Source organism: Ochotona princeps, chromosome 23 (genome assembly GCF_030435755.1).
Source record: "Ochotona princeps isolate mOchPri1 chromosome 23, mOchPri1.hap1, whole genome shotgun sequence".
Classification (NCBI taxonomy): Eukaryota; Metazoa; Chordata; class Mammalia; order Lagomorpha; family Ochotonidae; genus Ochotona; species Ochotona princeps.
This window is the reverse complement of record NC_080854.1, coordinates 37,362,149-37,378,849: the sequence shown is the minus strand read 5'-3', so window position 1 is coordinate 37,378,849 and position 16,701 is coordinate 37,362,149. Positions and strand designations below refer to the sequence as shown.

Here is a 16,701-nt window from a genome sequence, read left to right as displayed (position 1 = left end):
AGTAAAACTTACTGTGGTTTTAAAAATAACCAGGTTATTGACTATGATTATCACAAACAACAACAAATATATTGTTTACTTGGAATTTTGTCAATTTACGTATTATCATTATGTTAATTAGCATAAACATCTTTAAAATGGTAACGTATTTTGGAAGCTGACAGCTACGATGAAAAAAAGGGAAAAAGCAGAACCAAGTCAAGGAGATGAGACTGGCAAGAGAAGAGGTGTGGTTTGATAAGCAGATTGTGTCCACAGGGGTCGGCAGGAAGGGGGCCTAGAAAGGTGGAAGTGCAGACTGGGTAGGTGGGGCATCGGAGGTAGAAACGCAGATCAGGGAGCCAGGCACAGTAGCCTAGCGGCCGAAGTCCTCACCTTGCACGTGCTGGGATCCCATATGGGCACCAGTTCGTGTCCCAGCAGCTCTGCTTCCCTTCCAGCTCCCTGCTTGTGGCCTGGGAAACCAATAGAGGACAGCCCAAAACCTTGGGAACCTGTACCCATGTGGGAGACCCAGAAGAGGCTCCGGGCTCTTGGCTTCAGATAGGCACAGCTCTGGCCATGGCAATTACTTGGGGAGTAAATCAATGAATGGAAGATCTTCCTCTCTGTATATCTGCCTTTCCGATGAAAAAAACAATAAAGCTATTTTTTTTAAAGATTTATTTTTTTATTGGAAAGGCAGATATACAGAGAGGAGGAGAGACAGAGAGGAAGATCTCCCATCCAATGGTTCACTCCCCAAGCGGCAACAACAGCTGGAGCTGAGCCGATCCGAAGCCAGGAGCTTCTTCTGGGTCTCCCACATGGGTGCAGGGTCCCAAAGCAATCCTTAACTGCTTTTCCAGGCCACAGGCAGGGAGCTGGATGGGAAGCAGGGCAGCCAGGTTAGAACCAGTACCCTTATGGTATCCTGGCACATTCAAGGTGAGGACTTTAATGCTACGCTATCACATTGGGCCCAATAAAACAAATCTTAAAACCAAAGTACAGACCTGGAAGATTGCCTGGAGAAAAGGCCATTTGGACAAGGATTAGGAGGAAGTGAGGATGTCCAACGCAGTTGGTGGCATTTTGCATACTGCCCAGCCTAGCAGAATCTCTCTGTAGTCTTTATCAACCAGCTTCCCGTTGCTGGTGCCCACCATCACCTGCTACTAACTGTCACATCCAGGAGCTTCTCAAGTGTTTCTACCTTGGAGATAAACTGTCTCTCGGATGTTGGGCCCATCTATCTTATGAATCCCATTCTTCCCACTGGGGAAAAAGAACCTCTTGCAGTCTCCTGAAAAAGACTTCCGGGGAGTTGAGTTTTGCAAGGCTTTGCAGATGACAAATCAAGAACACACTCCTGAGGTAGAAGTCTCTCTTCCTGGGGTTTTCTTAGCACAGCGTGACATCCTGGTGTTCCACCTCTTGCCCTGGCTTCCAAGAAGCTCATAGCTACTCTGATTCTCAGTCACTTATTCGGAAATTGGTCTTTATGTTTCTGGAAGCTGTAAGGAACTGTCATTCAGCCCAGGTTTCCAGTACGCTTTAATGGCATTGTGTTTTCAATCTCTTGCTGAAGCCACTGTAGTTTCTTTCTGCTTGGCAGGGAGGTGGGGGAATTTAACAGTAATCCCCTGTATTGGTCATATATCCTTACACAGGGGACCAAAGCTCTAATGTAATTAGGCTGTTTTTTCAGACCCCCTTCACCTTCTTCATTCTGGGTTTCTTTGATCTTATCTTCCATTGATAGATGGAGCAGGTTTCAACACAGGCCCCCAGCTCTTGTCACTAGCCCTCCACTTGCAGCCAGGGTTCCAAGCATTGTTGGGTCTTCCATGCCTGGGCCTGAGAACTCTAACGACACCTTTTACCAGGGGCTGCTCAGAAAGTCGGTGTATTTGAAGGAATTCATGGCTATAAACACTTTCAACCACCCAAAGCACATGGCAGGACGTTGTATGCCTGAAAAATGAGTCATAGCTGAGCATCAGGGCCTGGGCCCTCAGCTGGATGCACTGGCCATCCCTGCCCACACCACTTAGGTGGCCCTCCCGTGCTGTGCTGTTGATAAATAACGGTGTCAGTCTCATTCTTTTGTTCACTGATAAAGAAAGAGAAGGTTATCTTGGTGCTCACCTGGCTTTTGCACATCCTGCCGAGACCAACCCAGCTAGGCTGCCATCTAATTCAGTCCTACCTGGGGCTTTTTTTCTCACATGCTGGTATATCTGAAGCCGACTGAATAAGCCTCCTGCTATCCCTTGAAGATCTGCAAATATTTGCAGAAACGTCAGGGTTACTCTGTGGGTTTGTGGGCTTGTTGGGAATGACCCCCTTGGATGGGATTCTCCCGTTGATCCATTCAGGTGCACCCAAAATGGGGAGCAAATCCAGGAGAGCAAATTCCTGTGTGTCTGTGTGTCTGCCCTGCAAGGGGCCTTGGGTGCTTAGCCTCAAACCTCTACAACCCTCTACTAAGATATCTGACAGTTTCTGAGCACCAAACTGCAGTTCCAGGAAAAATGAGTGTCTTATCTACCACTTTGGTTTGCAAGCCACAGTCAGTGCTGCTGTTATCACAGCATGGGGCTCCAGGTGGTACAGAGAAGTTCAGCCTGGGCTTTCTGCTGCTGTAATGTCAGCATCTTCCAGAGCCATCTAGATGATGTATGTATGTATGTTTGTATGTAGATATGTATGTAGATATGTAGGTAGGTATGTAGGTATGCATGTAGGTAGGTAGATAGGTAGGTAGGTATATATATATATATATATATGTATGTATATATTTTGTGTACAACCTTTAAATATTTGTTTTTATTTGAAAAGCAGAGTTACACAAAGAAAAAGTGAGAGTGATGTCTTCCATCTGCTGATTCACTTCCCAAATGGCTGCAGTGGCCAGAGGGGGCCAGGCCAGAGCCAGCAGCCAGGAGCTTCATCCAGGTCTCTCACAGGAGTGCGAGGGCCCAAGTGCCATCTTCTGCTGCTTTTTCAGGCCATTGGCAGGGAGCTGGGTGGAAAGTGGAGCAGCTGGGACTCAAGCCAGCACCCGCATGTGTTGCTGGTGCCCCAGGCAGAGGGTTAGTCTGCTATGCCATGGTGCTGGTTCCTTCCTCCGTTCTATCTTTTCATCCTCCCCTTCTGTTTCCCCCATCCTTCCTTCCTTCACTCTTTCTTCCCTGCCTCTCTCCCCTTCTCTCCCACCTTCTTCTTTCTTTTCTCTGTTTTTCTTTCCTCTATCCTTCCCTTCCCTCCTTTCTGCATTCCTCCCTTCCTTTCATCATTCCTCCTTTCTTCCCTTCCTTCCTTTTTTAATATGTAAGATAAGGTTTTTAATTTATACAATGGAAGCCTTCTGGCACATAAGGACAGAGCAGGAGCTCCCGGCGTGCCACCATTTTCTAGTTATTTTTTAATTTATAAGATGGAATTCCTTCCATAAGTATTTTTTGGATGACAGCAGAAGAAACATTCCTAGCTCAATGGGTGTGAAATTAGCCCAGGGTTCATTGTTTCTCCCTGCTTGCCTCTGATTCCTTCCAGTCAAGACAGGGGTACTGCTCCAAAGGAGTGCTCCAGCTCCTGCTTGCTCTTCTCTGTCACTCAGCTGTCTCCCTTATTCTTCTGCGTCGTGAGACCCCATCAATTGAAGTTGACTCTTGCCATCCTTGACGACAGCTTCTCCTTTGAAATCCTCTCAGAAACCAGGGCCTGTGAGCAGATGTGGGCTTATTGCCTTGAAGGGACTGAAGCCATTGGACAGCCAAGCTTCAGCCGGCCCTGAAAATAGGGGCATCTTCCTTTCCTTCTCGGTGATGTCCCCATGACTTTACAGTTAGTCTCTCTTATTTCAAACTACTGCCAAGTCAGATTGCACATATGGGCAGGACTGAGAGCCTCAGTTGAAGTCCTAGATTCTCTGTCATGGCCATGAGTTGTTCCTTCTGTAGAATTCCACTCCAGAACACTTGGGACTCCTCACCCAGCAGGCCTTTGTGAAGGCAGGTGGGTGGCTACAGCAGATTGGCAGGGGTGAGCCCTGTGCCCCAGAAAAAACAGTCACACGGGAGTTGACAGAGCAGCAGGTGTGCGTGTATCAGCACTGGAAGGGCTCGTTCCCAACACCAGGGCAGAGACCAGCTTGACCATGGCAGACCCAGAAGCAAAGGGGCAGTTAGGAGGCAATTTGCACAAGAAATTAGAAGAAACTACTCCAGGTCCACAGACTCAACAGTGTGTGTGTGTGTGCAGGTGCGCATGCACATACACAGGAACAGCTCCCATGGCTGTGGAAAGTCTGCAGGGTAGGCTAGCAGACAGAGACCCAAAGCAAAGCTACCATTCTGTGGTTCAAATCCAAATTCCACCTGCTGGCACAAAACTCTCCTCCTTAGGGGGTCTCAGTCTTTGTCTACCCAGACCCCACCCACATTATGGAGCATCAACTGCCTTTCTCAATCACTGCTGACCTAAATGTCAATCTCATTCCCCCAAAAAATACCTTCACAGTTGTATCTAGAGTCATGATTCTAACAGGATCTAGCTAACACTCTGGTCTCTTTGGCCTGGTCCAGTTGGGACATGAAGTACCACAGCACAGGACCCAGCCAATGTGACCTGCACACATGCAAGGGGGAGAGAAGTAGAAGCTGCTGACTGTTGGGTGGTAAGGAGGCAGAAGCCGGGACAGCCCGTCCCTGTGCAGGTGACTGGGAAGGCAACGAGGACCAGGCTGGCGACTGCTGGGAGAGCAGCAGCACACAGCTGATGAGCTCTAAAAGCAGGCCTTGGGGTCACTGCCAAATACAAGAGGGCTGTCTTACTCATCCCACTGGTGAAAACAAATCAGTGAGGAAATCATCGTAAAACACATACACACACATACCTTGGACATTCATTTTTACTTCAAATGTATAAATGCCCATTACTCTGCTAATTTTTTCTAATTAAAACCACAACAGAATCTGCCTATTGAAGTCTAAGTTGATCATTTGCAAAAAAAAAAAAAAAGCTTACTGCCTATGATTTCCAACTTTTTAAGAACTTTAAGACATTTATTTTTAAAAGGGTGAAACTGGTCATTCATTTGAGTGCAAAATTGCTTTAGAGTTTGTATTTGTTCTCCATATTTCACTTCTGTCTCAGCCACACCTAACTCGACAGCAGTTCCATGTAATAGCTGGTGTCTTCTGAGTCATCCAAAGGCTCGGCTGTGTTTTCATAGAAACATGCTTCTCTGTTTTCATGCTCTTGTTTCATGGAGTGACACCAAATCTAATTATATTACACAATTCCAATAACAAGCTCAGCTGGCATAAACGTATCTAAGGGCAGACTCAGCATGTTGCATGGAGTCCCACTGGTTGCTGGTGGAACAGAAGGCTGTTGGTGCAGCATGGGTAGCTCTTTACCAGAGGGTCTTACTGCTGGTGCAGGCTGAGGGCCAAATGGCATCCAGGGCCTGGAAGTGAACCAGAGGACAGAGAGGACTCCATACCATAGTGCGTCTAGTGTCCAGAGAAGATTGGAGTCAGAAAGAAGCTGATCCAAAAGAACAGATTGCATCACTGCTTTGCAGAAAAGGGAGAAGTCTCACGCACCAAGTAATATTGGCCCTGCCCAGTGGAAACCCCTGGTGTGTATGTATGTGTGGGTGGTAAAATTGTGTAAGAAGAGTCCTGGCAATATGAGCCGTGTCCCCAGCTGGGAACACAACTGCTATCACCACCTTCCAGGTCCAAGCCCAACAGAAGGTGATAAAGACCTTCACCGTAGGGCTACCCTTGGCTGCCATTGGCTCCCTAAGCTTCTGCTCCTCCAGGAAGCAGCTGTGGTTCGTCCTAACTTGTAAGCCACTCAGGCTGTCAGAAAGTTCTTCTAAGGAGAGGAACTTCCATATCCTTGTGGCTGCTGAGTGGCTGGCACACTGGGAGTTGCAGAAGAGCCTTCCAAGCCAATGGGAGAGCTGTGAGAGCCTGTGCAGATGGCTCTGGAAGAAGCTGGGTCCATGAGGCTTCCTCCCAGTTCTTCCTGACACACCTTGGTTCCTATGTCAATCAACGCAGCTGGCAAGGGGATGGCTCTGGCTCAGACCTGCAGGGCCAAGGTGGATCCTGCATCTCTTCTGGCGTGGGCCTGTGTCCCAGGGTGAGGGATAGAGGGCTCCACCTGCCCATTGCCCCCTGGAAAGTTAGGACCCTCACATCCCCTTTGACCTATCCTTGGCCATGAGAATTTTGGAAGCCAAGTCTAGCAAAGCGAAGCATGCCATCTACTACATCAGCACGTGGTTAGTTTGCTTACTTCCAGGGAGTTTCTAGCCCAGTAGTTTTTTAGTTGCTAACAAAATACTCCTACTGAAGAATATGGAAGATGGACAGGAGGGGCTGTCCACCCCAAGTTGGAACTCGAAGCTAGGAAAAGACTCTCTTTTCTGTTTAGCACGACAGGGAGGAGTACTGGCCCCAGGATGTTTGGGAACAGGGCTGCCACTGACATGCGTGTCCTCTTCAGTTTACCTGATTGACTGTTGCCTTGCCTGCCTTGCTTCTGTGGGCTCTGGGTCTCCATAGGAAAGCCGTGGTAGCCCTCTTTCAAGTCCTTCCCAGCTCTAACATCTTTTCTTCCAGTCTTCAGGAAAAGTGGATTAAGGGGCAGCCTTGCCAAGAGGCAGAGGTTCACCTCCATTGGCGTTTTAATGGCTTCCCCTTGAATTTTTATAAGGCAAGGTTCAGGGGAATGGAACACAAATATTCCCAGTGTTAGCAGAAAAACCCTCAGATGAAGAGATCTTGTTGAAACTAGGAAAGAGTAAGGGCATTTTGCACAGCATGGGGTGGTTCTTCGGTCTGTGCCCACAGTTCTTTGCCCCTGCCCTTCATTGTGTGAGCAGAGCTGCGATTCCTTTGAAGATAAGATCTGATGACAGGATATTGAGACAGGAAAACCAGGAGAAGCCAAGTGTTGGCTCCTGAGCAGTGAAAGGTCATGTGCCTTTGGCTCACAGTTCATAAACTTCACACCCATAGTGCCTCTCCCCAAGTCTTTTGCTCTGCCTTTTGGGAGCCTCACAGACATGCTGTTTTTAAAGAAAAACTGCCTCTCGGTCTGTGCCTGGTATGTTACAAATGTCCCCTGTAGTTCCATAAGTCCAGCAAGGTAGTTTGACTTGGTGAGGCCAATGAAAAAGTAACCATCACGTCACAAGCTTGCCTGTGGCCCAGGGCCATGCTCTTCCATGCCAGCCTTGCAATGCAGTTTCTGTTGTGACAACAGAACTTGGCCCAGACCCTGGTGTTAGCACCTGGAAGGACCTGTTTTAAGGGATATCCTGAGAAGCCTATCCCTCCCAGAGAGGTGGCCAGCACATCCATGCAAGCTCTCAGTATCCCTGGAGGGATGGGAGGACGCACAGCACACTGCTGTCATTTTTGATGTCCTCACAGCTGGACATGGGAAGGACTCGGGGACTTGTCCCAGAAGTGAGCAGATGGGAGCACAGTGTGGTCTCTCCAGTAACTGTGCCTCCATCCATGGAGCTGCCTCATACCTTGGGTTGCCAAGGGCAGTGGAGCCTCTCTGAACCTGCTGGCACCACATGACACCAAGCAGACACCCTCTGCCACGGACCACATCCTGAGTGCCTTCCTGGGTTGGCGAAAGAAGAGGGCAAGCTTAGGAAGCGGTTCCCTTTCTTCACCATTCTCTAAGTTCTCCTGACCTTGGCTGCTGCCCTGGCAGTGTGTAGTCTGGCTTCCCTCTTTAAATTGCTAACTTATTTTTTGTTCCTATGCAAAGGCAGATTTTTAAACAGGCATATTTATTGTTGAATGTGAAATGTTATGTTTAAAACATTTCATTTAAAAGTAAAGTGTGGTGAATCTCGAATTACTTACACATGTGATGAATATGTGGCTTGGCGGTGGAGACCAAGTCCTGGTGTCTTTGCAAGTCACACGATCCCCATCCTGTGGGACCACACTGGCAGCTATCCTGACCTCCAGGTTGTGCAGGCTTCAGTGTTGTCTGTCTTGTTGCAGAGCTCATTCAGAGCCCGTTTGAGAGTTTTGAGAGTCCCCAGCATGTGAAAGTCAAGTGCATCCAAGTCTGACTGTGTATGAGGCTGGAATAGCTCCTCGCCCTAAATCCATCCATGTGCTGTATTCTTAGAGCTGTGCCTCACTGAAGCCAGGGTGTGGTCCCCAGGAGCCCAGTCCACCTGGCAGGGACTGACGTCATCGCAGCCTTGCGCACACTGTGGCAGGGCCTCTGTCCTATCGCTATTCTAGTTCTCTCTAATGAGCAGACTCCTGGAACAGAGCAGCAGAGTGCTTGCTCCAAAGCTTCGCCAAGAGGCGGCAGAAGAAAAGGACTGGAGCCAATGAACAGGCAGAGGCACTGGCTGTACGCTCTCTGAAGCCTTACTGGCCTCCTGTCTGCACGCACACTGCCGATGAGGGCCAGGTCAACGCTGGCCTCCAGCTCTTGGCCGGATCTGTGGCACACTGACCGATGCTGTGGTGGTGCTTCCTGACAAGGGGTCTCCCTGAACCCTCGTGAGGAATTTCTAACATCAGATGAGTCCCTACATCACTAAAACGAATGGGTTATGTGTGGCTGTGGGTATGTGTGTGCGTGTGTGTTTAAATGAAAAGCACAGGCCTAAAGGACATCACTGCTGGAGTCTGCCAAATATTAAGAAGAACTAATACAAATTCTGCTTCATTCTTCCCAAAATGGGAGGAGACGCATCCTATGAGTCCAGCATTACCGCGATAAGGTGCAACATGAAACACAAAACTTTGCTTCTCCCATCCAAGTACTAACCAGGCCCAACTACTTAGCTTTCGAGATCAGATGAGACCAGGCACATTCAGGGTGGCAGGACCGTAGACTACAGCTGTAGGTCGATATACCTAGTGCACATAGATGCCAAACTGGGGACAGACATCTCAAAAATACATACTGCCTATTGACCGTTAGGGATACTGAGTGTTGAATGTGCCAGGAATCCCTAGATAGATGCATGGGTGAAAGCTATAGACCTCTGTACCTCTCCTGGCTGCACAGGTACCCTGGTAAGTGGGAGTGCCTTTACGACCAAGACAGAAAAAGATGGCTTTGAGAGACAATGCTATTGAACATCCACAGCTGCTCTCAGAATAAAGTGATGATTAGACAATAGAGGCCACCCATTGGAGGAAACATGTCATTTATTAAATGGTCACGCTAAAGATGCACTATACCTGAATTACACAAAGCCTCCAACTGAAACATGACTCAGTGACAGGAAAGAAGACAGAGGGACCTGTCCAGTGACACCACAGAGGTGTCCTGTGTAACACTGCAACCCACAGAATCAGCTGTGGGCAACTCAGAAACCAACACCAGCATCAACCACATGAAGGAGGAGCCTGCAGAGTTGAGAAGAGAGATCCACCCTCTGCAGCGTGCGGACTGTGCCTAGATTCTGAATCACGCGTGCAGATAAAATTCTGACATTTAGGGCACAGCTGGGAATTGGAACACTGACCCTGTAGTGATTCTGAGGAATTCACGTTAACGTCTAGACATCGTAATGGCTTTGTGGCTTCATCCCGAAAAAGACAAGAAAGACCCTTTATCTCTGAGTGATGGACACCGAGACACTGGCGTGTTTGGAATTTGCTCAGAACGCCCTGTGGATGGGGACCTGAATGGCTCGCTGCCAAAGCTGGGTGCTTGGGAAACACATAGGGTCTCTATTCTTATATGGGTTTTTTGTTTGAAATAAGAAAATGGAAATTCTCTTGAGGTAGACTATTTTCAAGAGTTAGGGGCCACAAAATCCAGGAGGCCAAGACGGAGCACTGCGGGTGGAGCAGAGATGTGGAGGGGAGACATGGAGGGGAGACATGGAAGGCAGGGGTGCTGCTCTGTGCACACACTGCACATGTGCACATGCTCGCTGGGTAACCTCAGGGGGAGAGAGCATCATCCCTCACCCAGCTCCCTCTGTCCTCTCCCAGCTGGTCCATGGGAAACTGGAGCACCTGCAGCTGCACATGTGGAGGGGGTACCCAGAGCCGGCTTGTGCAGTGCACCCGGCGTGCCCACCACGGCACAGAGCCTGTTGAGGCTATCCTCTGTCCACAGCCCATGCCTCCCACCTGGCAAGCCTGCAACACCCAGAGCTGCCCACCTGCGTGGAGCACCGGACCCTGGGCAGAGGTAACTGTGCACTGGGGACGGCAGCTGGGTCACCTTCTGTGGACTGCAGTTGGGGTAGGGCCAGGCCTGGGGCCCCAGTTGAGGCCACCCTCATTCTTGTGTGCAGTGTTCCAGGACATGCGGGAAGGGCTGGTGGAGGAGGACTGTGACCTGCAAGAGCACCAACCCCACGGCCAGAGCCAAGTTGCTGCCTGAGGCTGTCTGCAGTGCACAGCCCAAGCCCAGGTCTCAGGGTGCCTGCCTGCTCCAGAGGTGCCACAAGCCTAGCAAGCTGCAGTGGCTGGTGTCCACCTGGTCCCAGGTAGGTCCCCGGGGATAGGGACCACCAGCTGCCTCACTGCTTCCTCTCCCACTTCCACTGCCTCCTGCCCATGGGCCAGTCTTGTCTAGCAAGTTTCTTCCCCATTCCCCCTACACCAACCCCTGGGCTTCCATCAGCCGCGAGACCCTAAAGGTAAAGACGCTGTTTCCTGCTAAAGTGACAAGCTAGGGAAGAGCTCCATGCCTCCTTTCCCCCGGCATGCAGGAGCACCTGCATCCCTTGGGGCTGCAGGGCAACTGCTAGACTCTTCTGGAAGCCAGTCCCATGGAGAGCAGGTGACCTGAGTAGTGTCATGGACACACACACAGACACCTGCTCTCTAAGACACAGCCCTGCAGGCAGTCCTTCCAACTGAGTCTCCATCTTGGCACTGAGGTTCACGGAAGGCACACCTGTGGGCCTAAGCATGAGAGTGCAACACCTGGGCTCCTTGGCCCAGGAGTCCTAAGACTCAGCAGCACCGCCACCCCGCCTCCTGAGCACAGTCCAGCCGGACGGGCTGGGCCAGGACCTTTGTGCATGCCTGGTACTCGACGGCCCTCCCTGGGGGCTGATGTTTCAGTCTCCCTCCCGGCCTGCGGATTTCCAGGTGCCAAGACATTCTGACTCATCCAGTTAGCAAAAAGAAAAGGCATCTATCACTCAGCCCTTTCCTTCTCTTATGTCAGTGTTCTGTGTCATGTGAAAGAGGGACCCAGAAAAGATTCTTCAAATGTGCAGAAAAATACATTTCTGGCAAGTACCGAGAGCTGGCCACCAAGAAGTGCCTGCACCTGCCGAAGCCCAGGCTGCAGCTGGAACGTACCTGCAGCCTGCCTCCCTGCCCCAGGCACCCACTGTTTGCTGCTGCCGGGCCCTCAAGGAGCAGCTGGTTTACATCACCCTGGTCTCAGGTAGGGGACCTGCTTCTGGGGTTGGTGTCTGTTTATATGGGGCAGTTTCTTCCCAGAGCTGGCGTAGGTTTGGAGTAGGTGTGGCTTTCTGTCAACTGTCCAGGCATCTCTGGGTCTCTCAGAGCACTTGTGTTCATTTCTAAATTGCCGTGGACTTAGTGTAAGGAAATGTAATGCTTTGGGTAAATTCGGGGCAGAATCCCCCAAAGATGGGTCTGACTGGGGAAGAAATCTAAGCTCCAGGCTCAGTAGAAAATCAATTGACAGGTGACACACAAAACAAATAGTGCACACAAGTGCAGAACCAGCCTGGCAGCCACCCTTCCTGCATGAGCCCTTGAACTGGGCCAGCCTAGGTCAGGGTCTGCAGGAAGCATCTCGAGGATGGCCCACGCCTCCCAACCCCCTCCTCCTGCGCATCCTTCAATGCCAAAGAAGAATTGGGCTGGGACTATTTTGCACTCACTTGGTGTCTGCCCACACCTACTCTCACCCTGGGGCCTGGCTCCTCAGCCCCTTAGTTTCTGGATGCCTCCTTATCTCAAGATCATACCTTTGCTCGTTGCACTCCTGCCCATCTCCCTGCTCAGTCCACATGGGCCTAGGACTCTGGCATGGCTCCTGCTGTGCTGACCAGCTGGAGTCTGGACCAGGATGTGGGTCTGCCCTTGACCATCCCAGATCTCCTAGTCTGTTCAGGGCCAACTGGTCTCTGTCTAAGGCACAGCAACAGAGAAACAGAGATAGAAGGAAAAGAGAGACAGATGTGTGTGATGGGCCTCTTCTGTTATGAGCAGCAGCAAACGTCCCCCAGCTGAGTTGCATCACTGCCAGGTGAGCCAGCAGGCGTGCAGCCAGGCTGAGCTTTTGCTTATAGATGCTTTTGTCCCAGAGAAATGTGGACTGGGGACACAGAGGGAACAGGGTCCTGGATTGATCCTGACTCCACACTGTGCCTGCCAAGCCAGCATCTACTCCACTCTGCCCAACACAGACAGGCTGGGCAAATTTTACAAAAAGAACAGTTGAAGTGGCTTTTATTTAAACACAGGCCTAAAGTGCATGTGTAATAGCTTTCTCTGGTGCAAGATACACGGCTTGCTTTTCATCTGAAGTCGACTGAGGTTTCCATCCAACGTGATTCATTTCTGGTGTTCTGAGACGGTCACTTGTGGGGTAGTCATAATTCAAGGACTGTGTCTGCCAGGAGCATTGGTATGCTCAGCTCTGCACTCTAACTGTGGGAAATTGTCAGGCGGTAATGGATGGCCAGAGCCCGGCTGGGCCTTGCAACAGCTTCCAGGAGCGCTGTTCCAGTTTTAATTGGTGTGTGGGATTTACGTTGACTTCCATGTCTTTGTGCACCAGCACATTCCACAGCATGCTGTGTGTAAGACTGTCGTCTTTAGACTCACTGAGCTTGGCATCGTCAGTGCATGTGGCCTGGGAGTGGCCGCAGCACCACCAGCACCTGTTTGACCCCTGTGTAACTGCGTGTCAGGAGCAGGTGTGTGGTCACTGCTGGGCATTGTGGGAGACTGGCTGCTCTGAGAGCCGTTCCCAGAATGATACAGATTGACCCAGGAAACCCGCAGGCTCTGAGAGGCAAGGAATCACACCATCAATTTAGTTTTCCACCTATTAAGATTGCAATGGAGAACCAAGTACATGCACAGAGGCCGACTGGGTGGATGGTGCAGTCACCAGGGTGTGATTGTCCCTTGCCCTGACCCCTCCCTCCAGCAGCCACCCCTATTCTGTTCCCACCTCCTCCCAAACTGGTAAGTAGCACATGGAAAAATGAGACCACCAGGCTGCCGTAGGTGGACCAGGTTCCATGTGCACCCCCTGAGGTTGAGGAGTGAATTGATACAGAAATCCTCAGCCTTATCCATGCTTGCCACAGAGCTTGTCACACAGCCGCACCCTGAGTAGAGGGGACACTGGTCCCTGGCAGAGCAGGAGAAGCTACAGCAGACAGAATAGGCAGAGGCAGGTGCAAGCCGAAGTCCCAGTGGAATGCTGGAGAGCGTCCTCTACCTGCACCCTCGGGAGGCTGCTCAGCCAATGAGCTTGGCCTTCCAGCTGCACGGTCCAGGCCCTTTGTATTGAACAGTCTTTCCCCAGAGGTGTCATGTCACGTGACTTGCCCACCACACCCACCAGCCCGGGGATCTCCTGGCAGCTCAGTCCCCACCACATCCACCAGCCTGGGGGTCTCCTGGCAACTCAGTCCCCACCACAAAAGGCTAGGAGGACATAAGAGGCAGCAGGTGTTATAACAGACCCACTGGACGCTCTGGAATGTAAAGTCTAAACAGAGAAAACAGTTCTCATTCACATGTCCACTCGCCAAACACCCCCAATAACAGAGCCCAAACCTCAGAGCGGGAGCTCCATCCAGGTCTCCCACGTGGGAGCCAGGAACCCATTGCTTGAGTCCCGCCTCTCAGGGGTCACATGAGCAGGAAGCAGGAGCTTGGAGCTAGAGCCAGGCCTGGAACCTGGGTCCTGTGGTTCAGCCTTTGTGCCTGGGATGCAGAGCACCGAGCTGCACTGGTTTCCCAGCCAGGAGGAGCGAGAGGATGGCACCCGTTTCTCCTCTTGCATCACCACCTGTGTCAGTTCAAAGTGGTTTCAAGGTCTGCAGCTGAGCAGCATCATGGCGCGGGGAGTGAGGCGAGCCTGGAGGACTTTGAAGGTTTTTGTTTCTTGCAGGGCAAGTCCCCTTATCCCTCCGTCTGTCCCTTGCTTCGCCTCCAGTTTCTCCCCAAGGGTCCTGTTTGTGTTTCTGGGGCTGTGTTGAGAGCTGTCTCCTTTCTGCACCTCCCCTCCTAGTGCTACTTGGGGTCCTAGAGTGTCAGTTTCTACGCAGCACCCGCAGATTGTGGCTAAATGAGCCATGGGAACCTGTGAACTCAGGTTGTGGGCAGGGCTCAGCCTCCCCAGTCTCCGATGCCTGGTAAGAGCACCACTGGCTCATTCAAGAACAGTCTGGATGTCAGAGCACTCTCTCCTCTTCTGTACAGAGACTATCTTAAAGAACTAGGTGGGGAGAGAGTCGGAGTAGCATAGAGGAGACGAGGAGGCTGCCACAAGCAGGGGTGGCAGGGTAGATTCCCCAGAAGAACAAGGCAAGCACACAGGTGGCCCTGGACTGTAGGCCTGGGTAGTAACCTCTGCAACTTGGTTCTTTGAAGTGGGTGAAGTTAAAGCCACAGAGGGGGGATGTATTGGAAAGAACACATTTTGCTCTTAGAACCACCTGTAACTGGAGGAGAAAACTCCCCATCCCATGAGCATCAGGTTTGTTCTGTCTTTAAGACTCAGGATACTTACTCTGCACCAAAAAAAGCAGTGTCAGGAATCTCTGGGTGAGGCTGCAGTACCAAGGCCCGGCCTGAGTAAGTACCCACCACCCAGGCCACAGCACAGGCAGTGGCAACCACATTGTCGGTGGTGCTAGAACACTCTGGGCTGGCTCAGGCATGATTTCCACCCTCAGAGCAGCAGAGTAGATGCCCCTGCCTGTGCAGAGGTCTCCCTGAAGATGCCCTTCTTCAGCCAGCCTGGGCAGTGGGCAGGGACACCAACAGCGCCAGCAGCTGGGTGACTGTCTTGCTTCCACAGTGCACGGCCAGCTGTGGGGGTGGTGTCCAGACGAGGCTTGTGCGTTGCCTAGCAGCCGGCCGGCCATCCTCAAGCTGCTTCTCCCACCAGAAGCCCATAGCCGCCCAGGCCTGCAACACTCGCTTCTGCCCCGTCACAGAAAAGAAAGGTGAGTGCTGGAGGCTCTGGGCTTGACCTGGGCACCTAGGGTGGGTGTCAGGCATTGGGGACCTAGAGGGTTGGAGGATGTGGGTACAGAGGCAACAAGTTTGTTTGGCCTCATACTCCTGGAGAGGTACAGTCCACACAGGCCGTTGTGAACCACAGTCCTTAACTGTCTCCTGTGGCTCCTCTCCTTTCCCTGATGAAACCACCAGAATCCAACCATGGGGAACCCATGCTAACACCCAGTCATGTCCTAAATACCCCTCTTCAACAAGCACCAGGGTGATGTCCCACCCTTTTAACACTCACCTAAGGCTTTGGGAACTGGACACCTGTGTGAGTTTCCAACCGCTGCAGCTGGCATGCAGTGCTAAAGCCATCTGCTCCTTTTCAGATGCATTCTGCAAAGACCACTTCCCCTGGTGCTACTTGGTGCCCCAGCACGGGCTGTGCAGCCATGAGTTCTACAGCAAACAGTGTTGCAAGGCCTGCTCCACATCCAAACTGTGAGCTGGGACAGTCCCGCCTGCAAAGAAGGCTGACCCAGATGAGCTGCTGCAGCCTGCTCAGGAAGCAAGGAGCCTGTGCTAGGTTCTTGGGCTTGGAGGAGTGCTGGCACTTTGCTGTGAGCCTTCCTGTGGGCATAGCAGGTGCAGCCCCGGCCCCATGGGACTGAACAGAGAAGCTTATGATTCTGCTAATGCAAGTTGGTAGGGCAGGCTGAGCTGAGCTTGCCAATGCCAAGCAGCTGGTGCTTCCTACAAAGAAACAAAGCACATGGCAAGAAGAGAAAGAGCCAACTGCCTGCTACCAAGCATGGCAGCGCTCTACCCTACCACACCTCAGAAGCCCCTGAGCCACCAGGAATGACCTCCCTGGAATAGAGGAACAGGTGCTGGGGGAGCCCCAGGGTGGCCTGGGATCCTCCTCCCACCCCAGCACCCCAGGCATCCCTGTTGTTCCTAAGGGCACCTGCTGGGACTTGGCTATGATATGGGACTCAGTTTTTGGGTTCTGGAAATCCCAGCTGGGGCTTGGACCCTTTCAGACCTAAGAGCTGGGGAGAGGTTATGAACATTTGATGCCTTATCTTTGTCAATTTCATACAAGCACATGTTCCTGGAGAACCATTTTTCTTGCTTTTATTTGTTCGATGGCAGAGGCACAGAGTACCCTTGGGATGCTGCTAGCCCACGGAGGGCGAGGCCTACACTGGCAGGTGCCAGGAGTGGCCTGTGGGTGTCCTGAGGTCTCTACGAGCTTGCTTGGAGGCTGATGGTGTTGGCACCACAGGTTCTTGATAAATGGGGGTGAGGACACTAGTGCAGAAAGCTGCCCCAAACCCTCCTTCCTGCAACTGGCCCTGCAGAACTGGTGCTGCCCTCTGCCTCCCTGCCCGTGGTGGTGCTCCATTCCCAAGAACCTCTGGATATTTAATGTGCTGGATTTTGATAATAAATTGTCTCTAGTATAGTGTGTTTCTGAGCTGATGAAGGAGTTTTATGT

The 16,701-nt window shown here is 51.4% G+C and overlaps 1 protein-coding gene across 1 annotated transcript in view; it reads left to right on the top strand.

Annotated features, from left to right (window-relative positions):
* ADAMTS16 (ADAM metallopeptidase with thrombospondin type 1 motif 16) overlaps positions 1-15,870 on the top strand; it is an 83,540-nt gene extending 67,670 nt beyond the window's left edge. Inside the window, exons 19-23 of the mRNA XM_058680108.1 lie at positions 10,005-10,206; positions 10,313-10,507; positions 11,197-11,421; positions 15,052-15,199; positions 15,590-15,870. Coding sequence (XP_058536091.1) covers positions 10,005-10,206; positions 10,313-10,507; positions 11,197-11,421; positions 15,052-15,199; positions 15,590-15,705 — 886 coding nt within the window. The 3' untranslated portion in view covers positions 15,706-15,870. The remainder of the gene's footprint in view (positions 1-10,004; positions 10,207-10,312; positions 10,508-11,196; positions 11,422-15,051; positions 15,200-15,589) is intronic.
* Positions 15,871-16,701: the final 831 nt, after the last annotated feature.